Here is a 12,456-nt window from a genome sequence, read left to right as displayed (position 1 = left end):
ATCGAATCTTTTGTATAGATCACAAGTATGGAGTCCTTATGTGTCATACTGGGTTGATGGAAAAGTTTCATCCCCATATAATTTTCATAGTTTTTTTGTTAGGACGGACTTCTTATCAATATTTCGGGGCACTAAACTGACTTCCGATATCATATAATTTTATTGAGTGCAATCTCAATTTCTTTCAGCAATTAGACGTAAAGAAGCTGCATACATTTGACAATTACTTTACAATTAGGCGGGATCAAAGATCTTAATGTAGTGACACTGTTCAACATATATCTTCGTCTGGCTATAAAAGAAAACTATGAGAACGATAACTTTTTACCGAGTTTTGACGGCGGCCACTGATTTTTATGATAATAGGCGCTTCAGTTTATTTGAGCCACAAAGAAACTCAAAATCTCTTATAATTTTTTTATCCAAAAACTGCGTTACTCTAAATATAATATTAATCAACCTTGCAAATGGTAAGTAAATTGTCACTGTTCTATTTGCAGATCTCAGCTCAGTATTTATTTTAATTAAGGTTTTTCAATTGTTTAGTTCATTAATTACCTTTGGCACAAGCTTCTCTGGGCTCTTAAATGTCCCTAATTGGTATTTTAATGTCTTTTACTACTACATTTATTATCTTATCTAAAGTCTGCGTCACATTTCTGAGGACCATTCATCCGTAGACTGACTTTTGGTCTAGCTTTTCTTTTTGCTTTGATGTGCTGATAGAAGTCAAACCAACTAGTTGTTGCGCTTTTTTTGGATCAAGTGGTGCATAAATTTCAACCAATATTGCTAAGGTAGGAAACCTCCAGAGCAGTTGACACTCATAATAAATGTGCCCCAAAGCCAGATGCTAGTCGAAAAGCTCCCTTTAAAAATTTAGACAACCATCTATTGCCCTGCATAAATTTTCCACAACCAAGTTTGCAGCCATGTAGTTAATTCTGAACAAAGACTGCGGGGAAAACATGCCAAACTTCTGGAAAGGCAAGACAAGCCGCCATGATCATCTAATGAAAAAAATGTAGTGGTTCTAGATATTATCATTTTGCCGGGATTCGTCACGGACTTGCTCGCTTTTGGTCCAAAGCTTGCAATAGGGGACAAGTTTAAGGATTTGTATTTTTCGGCGGATATATACAAGTTTGACAAGGAATCTATGTGAGAACATTGTACCAGGTGAAAAACTGTTCGAAGTTGAAGTGGCAACAAATTGGTATTCAAAAAAATCAGAGAAACACCTTTAGATAGAGCATTAGCAAAACTGCAAAAATATCAGCGTGACAACGCCCTGATTGCTGCCTCTTTTGATAAAGATATTGGTTTCTGTGTTTTGGAAAAGAGCACTTACGCAAAAAAACTGGAAAAATTACTAGATTGCGAGCAGTTCAGAAAACTCGGAAAAAGGATTGTGATAATATCGTAATGAAAGATGAAACAGAATTAAACAAAGAATTTTCGGAGATGAGGAAAAAAGGAAGATACCGGTTAAGCTATACGAAGCTTTAAGTTCCACCGGAGCACAACCGGCAAGGGTACACTAGCGATTAGCTAAAATACATGAAAAAGAAACCCCTCGAAGACTTGTTCTCCCTATCCCGGGAAAATGTTACCATTTCTTTAACAAATTTCTAACACTTTTTTTCCCAAGAGATTGAAGGAGCAAACATAAAAACTAACTCCAATTTTGCACAAAAAACAGGAGCAAACAAACTTGAAAAAGATGAACAAAACCTATCATAGGATGTAAAAAGTTTATAAACCAACGTTTCCGTAAACGAAGCCATTAACATTGCACTGCGATCGCTTTATGTTAGGGACAATAAACCAGACATAACTCGAAAAACAAAGAAACGTCTGCTGGAAGCATCCATCACAAGCGTCCATTTCAGATGAAATGAAAGTTTGTACTGTCAGAAAGACAGGTTAGCAATGAGTGCGTCCTTAGCATAGATTTTGGCTGACTTTTGGATAAAATCGTGGGAGCCACAATTGAAGCTACAAGCAACTTAATGTAAAACCAACGCACAATTGAGCACCTGTCGCAATTGCGAACACCGTGTAACTACACATTCCAGAGTTATTGAGTGTAAAACTGCAATAGATGGTTCCATGCAAAATGTCAGCGAATCAGTAACACAGAATATGATAGCACGGAAAACCAGTTCTCATTGCTCTGATTCTGCCGTAAAAATGACAAGACTGACATTAAAGAATCTTTCTAAACAAAAAATTTTCTAAGACATTTCGACGATATTGTGAGAACTGTTAGAGAAGACACCAGCGAGCTGTTACATGCGGTCAATAACCTCCATTCAAATCTTCGATTTACATTATAAACAACGGATGACAAAAAACAGTCTGCCATTTCTTGACATCTCATTTAACGTACAACCAGAGCGCACAGTTTTTTGCTCATGGTATCGAAAATCATCAGATACTGGAAGTCTGAATTATTGTAGCTGTGCACCTCTTCAATATAATGGAACAATACACAGCCTGTTCAGAAAAGTTAGCAATTGGGAAGCGTTCCATGAAGCAATGACGAAAAATGATAAATATTGGGAACGTATTTAATACTCTATGCATTAGGCAGGGAATAATTTCAAGGATACAATTAAACAGCTGCGAATGAAAAACCAAAGAAAAGGATACTACCCTGGCCTAGCCGTAAATCAACAGAAAAAACTGAGAAACCACATTGTGTATTATAGTACAGAGGCAACAATTCTAATGATTTTATAAAGTTTCTGAACAAATTTCATCCTGTAAAGACAAATTTCACCACTCGGAATTTTAGGGGCTGTTTACCTGGCCCTAAATCTAGCTTTGATAAAGTCCTCAAATCCCATGTGGTTTATGAACTCACTTGTAATGGATGCAAATCCATTTATGAAGGGCAGATATCTCGTCATATTACCACAAGTGTCTCAGAGCATGCCAAGGCGGACTCGCCCAAGGCAAGACATGCAATTGAGTGCAACGGTGATAAAACAGCTTTCCTGTGGAAGATATTTGACCAGTGCGGCAAACAATCCATATTAATCACACTAGAGGCGCTTCATATAAGAACACTGAAACCGGCCATCAACGCGCGCGATGAATATGGAGCACAAGAATTGACCCTGAAAGCTTAGTTTGGAGATGAAAGTCCAACTTGAAAGAAGGAAAATTTACGAAACGAAAATTTCAACTTTACAATTGAACAAAACGAAGTAAGCTTAAGAAAATATAAGTGTTTTTTTAAAAACGTGTCGAAATGCATCTGCTACCTCAAAAGGAGTATATATATGCTCCAATGAAAAATTTTGTAGATATGACTGTAGATAGGTACAAATTTGTTTGTAATTTCCTTGACTGAGAGGATATCAGTGATTTGCAATTTATTTTCTGGCTTTTCTAGCATTTTGCATTCTATATAACCTGACCATGAACTCAGAGTTTGAAAACGTTCGTAGAAAAATTTTTAATTGACGATCCTTTTCTAAATCTTTGCAAATTATTTTTGCTGCTCAAATTTACGTTGATATCAAGAAAACACATTTCCAGCGTCATTCTTTTCTAATGTAATTTACAGGTTTTTGTGTTGTATAATTGTAACAGTGCTGTCTGATAACCTCAAGAGGACAAATTTAGCCTAGCCACCTTAATGAATATAGTACCCCCCACCTGACTGAAGAAGGCTGCAATAGATTTCAGCTCCCACCAATCGTTTGAGAGCAATTCTGCCTCCGTTAGTCGAGTACGTTTATATTCTCATTCACGTTTTGCGTGATCTAAAATTCTCTCTCAATCACAATTTCAAGCAGCTGAACTCAATTGGCGGCAATTTAATACTCAAAGTCAAATGAAAAGTGCGCCGAAACTGGTGCCATTTATCACATTAAGTCTTAATAGTAGAATATATCAACCTCTAATGCGGTTATTTGAAGCCCACTATTGAACTTCTTAGTCCCACCAACCCCCCCCCCCCCCCCCCCCGACTGAAGCAGGCTGGGCTGTAATTGATTAGAGCTACCACTAGTTCGAGAGCAACTTTTCCGACGTTTAGTCGGTTATGTTTGATCAATTTGGAAAATACAAAATGCGTGTCGCAGACGTAGATCTGGGAAGACCACGGACTATCAGCCAATATTCATCCTCAGTGTTGAGGTTGTGTTTTTAATCTACTTTATGCATTAAAAATCTAAATTTAATGTATTGTTAAATGATTTTTAGTTTAAAATGGATTCTGAAGTACAAGTCCGAAAAATGGAGGTCGATTACTCAGGAACAGTTGAGAAGCTAATTCCTGAATGTATCGATCAGGCGAAGGTAGATGTAAATGGTGCAATTGAAAAGCTTCTCGCAATGGAAAAGCAGACCCGTCTAGCTTGTGATGTCTTCAGCACAGAAAAAGTTCTTGTGACAGTTGTCCGAATATTATACGACGCTCAGCAATTCGATAACTTGTTTGAGCAAATTGTTGCACTTTCTAAAAAGCGAAGTCAGCTTCGACAAGCTGTAACCAAAATGATTCAAGAGGGTTGTAAATTTGTCGATGAACTGGCAGATGAAACTATCAAGTTCAAATTAATCGATACGCTTAGAAGTGTTTGTGAGGGCAAAATATACGTGGAAAATGAGCGGGCGCGTTTGACTAAAATTTTAGCAGATCATAAAGAAGCAAATGGACAGTTAGAAGAAGCAGTGAAGCTAATGATAGAGCTTCAAGTGGAAACTTACAACACTATGGACAGGCGTGAGAAAGTGAACTTCATTCTGGAACAGATGCGGTTCTGCCTTGATAACAATGACTATATCAGAACTCAGATTATCAGCAAGAAAATATCCACAAGATACTTTGAAGATGAATCTACACACGATCTCAAACTCAGGTTCTACAGATTGATGATTCGCTTGGATAACCACGAAGGTAAGTCTATATCTTGCAGATACATCCACCAAAATATTAATCGTTACTTTCCCATGATAACCAACAAAAAATTATAACTCCACAATGTTTCTAATTGAGATGATGAGAGCCGAATGCATCCCTTTTTGGCCTTTCTTGTTTTAAATTCGAAACGTCGATTTTATAAGTCTGTTCTTGAAGTCGACCTCTCATAGGGAAGAGTGGTGAAGTTGAACAAATAAATCAAATTTAAAGATTAATTATCTATTAAAAGAGCGAAATACTACAGCGACAAAAAGCACTCAAACCGATTACCGCTTTTAATCTGTGAAAAATGCAAGGAACCGTACGCCGACGTAATGTCTATCTTCGACGCTGTTTCCCATGCCTCTGGAGGTGTCGGCCGCTGTGAAAAAACAAACCAAAAAAATTCATCATCTACCATTCTTCACGAGGGACGGCTGAACGGTTTCTAAGATATAATGAATGTCAAATATAAGTTAGCACCCTTTAGTTTTACGACGTTATAAGTCAGTTTTTGAAACAGCATTACTTGCTGCTTCATTACTCCAACTAAGTTTTTCAATGGGTTTTTTGATTTTCACAGGAAGTAAAGTCAATTTCTTTTTAAAACAAAGTAAATGAATAATGTTTACCGATAAACAAACCGAACTTTTATTTGGTAAAACAAACATTGAATGTATCTGCTTGTTGCATAACATGAAGAACCATAGGAAACTTATGCTCGAATACATATATGTCTAGTGTAGAGAAAAAATAAGCCGGTGTTGTGTTTACGTACTATGTCTATTCTGGAATATAACAAGGTAGGAATATGTTTCAGCACCAGCTGATAAGGAAAACATTAGAAACCGTTCAGCCGTCCCTCGTGAAGAATGGTAGAGGATGAATTTTTTTGCTTTGTTTTTTCACAGCGGCTGACACCCCCTGAGGTATGGGAAACAGCGTCGAAGATAGACATTACGTTGGCGTACGGTTCCTTGCATTTTGCGCAGATTAAAAGCAGTAATCGGTTTGAGAGCTTTTGTCGCTGTAGATCCTGTACCGCCGGTGAAGGCAAAAACGCGGTTTTCGTATTTCGCTCTTTTAATCGATAAGTAATCTTTGAGTTTGATTTTTTTTGTTCAACGTGCCAATTGTGTATATTTTTTTAAAATCCTTTTGTGATGCGAAGCCAAACTAAAAGGAGCAGATAATAGGTAAGGTAATTTTGGCTCCTTGAATTCTTCAATTGAGGATAATCCGTTTGACTCGTTTTCGTAAATTTTGGTAATTATTTTTCCGGGAAGTAATAAAGGTAGGTGTTAGACAATTGCTGGAGCTGGGTTAGTTTTTTGTTTCAGGCTTTCTTTCACAGATATGCTAATTTAACTCTTGAATTGAAATGCACGTGAAAGAAGTTTTCAGTTCAATCTACTGAACAAAAGTCAAACTAAGAGAGTTTGAAAGAGAGAATGGTTTTGTTCTTACATTCTTTCGAGCTATACAGAGTGTAAGGAAATAAGAATTTTTTTAGTTTTTACTGTAACTGAAACTGATTTCGTGACAACATTGATGATTTTTTTTCAATTTTATTTTCTGGTAATTTATCTTAGCTTGTGATTTCATGGGTGGGCCAAAGCGCTATTGAAGGAGGTCAATGGTGTAAGAAAAACTGTGCAAGAATTGATTACAAGTTGGAGTAAAGCTGCTTCAAAAATTGATTTATAACTTCGTAAAATTAAAGGGCGCTAACTTATGTTTGACATTCATTATACCTTAACAACATTTTATGTCTGTGAGCTCTTCTGATCATTTTAAATGTTTAATTTCTCTCGAAGGAAGTTTGAAGCAATTATGGTAAAAGTTTTTGTCTTTTATATGTAAAATTTTAACATTGTCTTTTTTGCAATTTTGTTTTAGAACATTCTTTGACTTCTTGAGATAGTTTATCACGCATGAGTGCGTCATTTTTTAGTGAACTAAGTTGCTCTTTGTGAGATAAAGTTCGATGCTAATCTAAAAGCGATTGTTAGCAGAATAGAATCAAAGCCATTGTCAAATAGTGGAGATGTCTGTCAGATGATGGGGTTGTTTTGTTTGCACCATTGAGACCTTTCTAAGATTTACCTCCTATAGATTAAATTGCCCTGCCTGTCGTTTGATACCAATTCATCCAACGGTTGTCAGTTTTTGGTTATAATGCAATTAAGAGGTTTGAGAAAATTACAGTATTAGACGCTTTTCATTTGCGATCTTTTTCGATTTTTTGAAACCTATAGGGAGTATCAATTGTCTTCTGTGTTTCTTGTGGTTTTGATTACCACTTAATTGCTGTCGAACAAAGTAAATTTAGTTTAATTATATTAGTCCTGTGGGCATTTTTCAATGCAATTTTCCGCTTTACCAACTGTTTGTTCAATCGTTTTTTTGTCTGACCTTTAACTTTTGGTCCTCAAAAACGAGATAAACATCTAATTCCCTGACGAAGAACTCTTAGAGTCTTATGGCTCACTAGTCTCTAAGTATGCGATTCACAGAAACTTGAGATATAAAATCATGGTTTGAATGGCTTGGAGGGCGTAGACCCCTCCACCACTCACTCCCCCGCCACAATAACCGCTTACTCTTTCCACGCCTTCTCTCCTCGTCGTCCACCATCTTCAATCTTGTTTCTCACCCGTAACCGCGCTCCCACACCCTCAATTAAGCAAAACTATTTCGTACTGGCCTCCCTATTTCGTAGCTAGTTTATGACAAAGCCATTCCTTCGCCAGTCGTTTGTGAGCAATTTCCTCGACGGTTTTCGTTCATGTTTTTCCTTTTGTAGTTATCTGCCTTTTGATTGTGCTTCTCGGAATACTTTTTGCCCTCAAATAATTTGATAGATTATTAATAGCCGAGAAGCGATAGTGGCTATTATTGGGGAAATCGTGTTTTTTACAATTCAAAGAGTTTGAATTATATTGGGGCGCTGTCTTTTTTAAGGTCTGTTCACACATTTTCATGATGTTTGAAGTCAAATTGGAGTAGTGATTTTGGTCACGCTGAAACAGGAAATGGAGCGAAAAGGCGAGTGGTTTTTCGGCGTGAAATTTTTTTCTCCAATTTTGAAGTAGAGTGAGAAAACGGTGTTTGAACAAAAATTCGCTTTCTCGCTACTGGTTTTTTGTTCACATGCGGCAATTTCATTTTGATATTTACAGTTTTTTAATTTTTAGGACCGGATTTTTTTCTAATTTATTTTCGCAATCCATTCTTAGTTCATTCTAGGAGTAGTTTTTTGCTGGATTCAAATTTCTCTTTCTCGTTGGTGTTTTTTTTGTTCACATGCGGCATTTTGACTTTGGTTTTCTGTTTTTTTTTCAATCTGAATTTTTTTGGAAATGGTTTTCCCAATTCACTCAAAGTCTATTCTAGCTCTAGTTTTTTGTTTAGTCAATGAAAATTCTTTGAATTGTACGTCAGGACTTGTCCTGCTATGTCTTTTTAATTCGTCGTCGCCATCAATGATTTTTGCGACCATGGACATTTCAATTTCAGTGACTTCTGCTTTGCAGTTAAAATTTGTGTGCGTGACGTCATTTGTTCTGCTTTTAGGTCAATTGCGTGACTTACCTCACTCAAAAATGACTTCTGAATTCACTTAATGGACTTCAAATTTTATGAACATTTACTAGTTAAAGGTCAATTGTGTGCATCTAAGTAGTGGCAAGCGTATATGCCCTAATTCTTGAGTATTAGAGTCTTGAGTGTTTGGTTTTGAGTTCACTAGTTTTTTCACTTCTTTTCTAAAAGTTTCTAGAAAACTATTTTGCTCTCTTGAGAGATTTAGTTGACTTTCCGTCTTTAAAATTTTTATCAACCGGTTAAGCCCGAAGGCATTAAGAGTCTGAGCAGCTCTAATAGAACTTAAGCTAAGTTTACTTTTCAGCAAAGCTGCTGAGGAACGCTTGAGGAGACAGACATTTGTAGTCTAAAGGGGTAATTTGGACCGCCACCTCGCACCGTTTTAGTGCTACAGCCAAAGCGAACTTCTTGCCTGCCGTTAAGATTATTTCGTCCGACGATTGTCAATTAAGTTTGTACAACGTTTATCTCTAACGAGTATATTGGTTTTTGTTGATAGGAGGAGGCATCTTGGATATCCCAGTGTTTCCTTTTTCTTTTCCTCGTTTTAAACATATTTTGTGAGATTATGGGCTGGAGTTTGCCTTTTTGGTGGTTTTGGTTACCTTTTGTTTCTTTTTCTGCAGAATGAATTTACTAATTTGAAATGTTGACCACCTAAGTTTTCGTAATTGCACTTCCTGGGTTTTTGTTACGAAGAGGAATTTGAATCTTTGATGTACCAGTTGTTACTTAAATGAGATTCTGTGTTTTGTTTTGTTTTCGTGGTTTCCCTCTGGTTAATGGCTCCCAATAAGTTTGTGCAATTGTATTGGTCCTGCTCGTCTTTCTATAATGCAGTTTTTTTTGTACTACTGATTTTTGGTTTGCCCAACGAATTTCAAACTTTTGGTCTTCAGAAAAGGTGTGAGTTTAAAGCTTGGGGGCATTAAGTTGGTGAGCAGTTCTGTAAGAGCCTTACTACGCTCGTAGTATGCAAAACAACGAAACTTTTGGGCAGACGTATCCTAAAGTCAAGATGTGAAGGGCAATTATTGGAGTCTTTGGTCCACAACACGCTCCTTCATCGCCCTCTCCGCCGTTCGGTCACTCTAACCACCCTACTCCCACTGAATTCTGCTGTGCAGGCGTAATTTTACGTTGTAAATCCATTCTAGTTGATTTCCCAGAGCTTTGGGCAGCTGCAACAAGCAACGCCCGCACCACGCCATGAGAGCAATTCGTCCGACGTTAGTCGGTTATTTTTTAGGGTCCTAGTCGGTTATTTTTTAGGGTCCTCTTATCGTGTGCTTACTCAGAGTGACAAAAAATTGTACCTCAACGTACTTTACATTTATGCTACATGATATATGTTTGGTAATAAACATGTTGACAGGTTTTAGTTTTTTGTTTCGTTTTTCTGTTGTTTTTATGTACTATTTTAATCGTTGTGTTTATCTTGAGATAAATAAAAAGTAGTCGAGGGAGAATGCTACGAGGTCTGATGCAGAGAATAATTGTTTTGGAGTTGCATATAATGAGGTTTTATAGGTTAATTATTGGTTGCTTCCCTGGGGTCTTACTTTGAGTCGAGCTGTTCGGATGTTTTTTTCAAAATTGTATTTAAACACCTATTTTGACAACGCACCTATTTTTGGTTGCGTTGTGGTTTAGTTAGCAGTGTGGCAGAGTCAAAAATTTGGTTCGTTTCCGGTGTGTTCGTCTATAAATTATCGAACTTATTGTTACGACCTTGTGTTCAAGCTTAGTCTTTTATCCAAGAATTTTTGTTGTGTGTGTGACCCTTGTTTAAACGAGTTTTTTTTTCGTTCGTAATGTTTTTGATCAGAAATGACCTCACTTCCAAACTGGTTCTGCGAGGGCAAATTGGATGGCTAACTTTCTAAATTAGATTTATTCTAATTCTCAAGCTGACAGCTATGTAAATATAATTAATAGCCGCCCTCATCTTCTCAGCCGGCTATTATAGCGCTCCTATTTTTTTTTTACAATTCAAAGAATTTGAATTGTATTGGGGCGCTGTCTTTTTTTTTTTAAGATCTGTTCACACATTTTCATGATTTTTGAAGTCAAATTGGAGTAGTGATTTTGGTCACGCCGAAACAGGAAGTGGAGCGAAAAAGCGAGTGGTTTTGCGGCGTGAATTTTTTTCGCTCTAATTTTAAAGTAGAGTGAGAATACGGTGTTTGAACAAAAATTCGCTTTATCGGTAGTGGTTTTTTGTTCACATGCGGCAATTTCGCTTTGATATTTTCTGTTTTTTCGATTTTTTGGATCGGATTTTTTTCTAAATGGTTTTCCCAATCCATTCATAGTCCTTTCTAGGTCTAGTTTTCTGTTTAGTCAATGAAAATTCTTTGAATTGTACGACAGGACTTGTCCTGCTATGTTTTTTACTTCGTCGAATAAAAAAATGTTTCGCTTTACCTCATTTTGCCGCATCTTCAACATTTTGCGTGAAATCTTTTTGACTTCTCTAGGCTAGTTTCTCTCTTCTCTCATTCTGCTAAAAGTGATTTTGAACATCAGTTGCTCAGCAAAGCAATTCAAAATGAACAGAGTCAGTATAAAAAAATGAAGTCAGAAATAGAAACGGGATAAACCCATAAAGCCCAACTTTAGATGCCCGCTATTTGAACGTCGTTCCTATAAGTCTTAGTTACCATCTCTTATGCTTATTGGTATTGATAGTAGCCCCTGTAGCCTCTCTCTAAGAAACAGAAGTATGTTCAACTACGAAATGCCATCAAAATAAATCGGACTTAAAAAATGTTTTTGTACAAAAATCTTTTTTTTTCAATATCTGTTATTTCAATCCCAATCATGCTTATTGGAATCAACGGCGGCTATTTTCCGGCAATCTGCCGGGTATGTTTGATTTTTCCGATCATTGCAAAATTTGATCGTCCAGAGAAGCTAAAGCTGAATTTGTGGAGAACCTTTTTAGCAGTTTGTGAAAATGTCTTTGTTTCAGGATCATATTTGGATATCTGCAAACATTTCCATGCAATTTATGAGACTCCAGTGGTCAAATCGAACGAATCCGACAAATTCATGGCTCTCAAATCAGTTGTCCTTTTCATATGCTTAGCTGAATACGGCAACGAACAATCGGATTTCATGCACAGAATTTCAACTGACAAAAATTTGAAAGAGGAGCCAATGAAAATGTACTTAAGCTTGTTGAAGCTGTTTTTAACCACCGAACTCATTTCTTGGTCTGCGTTAGAAGCCAATTACACCAGCGAGCTCCGCACCGGGTCAAAATCAAATCCGCCCCCAGACGTATTTACGGGCGAAGATGGGGAAAAGGCTTGGAAATGTTTGAAAGAGCGCGTGGTCGAACATAACATCCGAGTCATGACAAAATACTATACGAGGGTGAAACTGGAACGCATGTCTGTTTTACTTGACCTTCCTTCAGAAGAAGTTGAAAGCTGTATTTCGCGACTGGTGTTCAAAGAAATGATATACGCCAGAATCGATGGATTGACAAACATAGTCAGTTTCAAGGAACCCAGGGATGCTGCCAAGGTGTTGGATGATTGGTCAGTATCTATCAATGGGTTGATGAACCTGATGAGTCATACCTCTCACTTAATTGACAAAGAATTCATGATACACAAATATGCTAATGCAAAGGGAACAACTTCTGCTCGGTGATTGGACTAAGTGACAACGGAACTACTGGATATCGTGTACTCGCTGATAATGACCTGAGGCCTAATTAATCATGTTCAATTGTTTTGTTGAATAAATGTGTTTACGTTACATATAAAGATACGTGCTTTTTAACTGAATTCAATTTTCTTGGCACAGTTTTTTTACCGACCCCAAGGCTTCAAATTTGGGTAACTGGGACACTAGTTTCATGTATATTCAGAAAAAGGGTTGTTATTAGTGAGACCGCGATAACTTTCATGTTTAAGCTG

At 37.0% G+C, this 12,456-nt stretch overlaps 1 protein-coding gene across 1 annotated transcript; it reads left to right on the top strand.

The window, feature by feature from the left end:
- Positions 1-4,185: 4,185 nt before the first annotated feature.
- LOC142353489 (26S proteasome non-ATPase regulatory subunit 12-like) lies at positions 4,186-12,342 on the top strand. Its single transcript, XM_075405742.1, has 2 exons — positions 4,186-4,915; positions 11,499-12,342. The coding sequence occupies exons 1-2, from the start codon at positions 4,225-4,227 to the stop codon at positions 12,185-12,187; spliced, it is 1,380 nt and encodes a 459-aa protein (XP_075261857.1). The 5' UTR covers positions 4,186-4,224; the 3' UTR covers positions 12,188-12,342.
- The last annotated feature ends 114 nt before the right edge of the window (positions 12,343-12,456 follow it).

The sequence above is a fragment of the Convolutriloba macropyga genome, chromosome 14 (assembly GCF_964194025.1).
Source record: "Convolutriloba macropyga chromosome 14, txConMacr16.3, whole genome shotgun sequence".
NCBI lineage: Eukaryota > Metazoa > Xenacoelomorpha > Acoela > Convolutidae > Convolutriloba > Convolutriloba macropyga.
The sequence above is the reverse complement of the archived record's forward strand: the minus strand, read 5'-3'. Positions and strand labels throughout refer to the sequence as shown.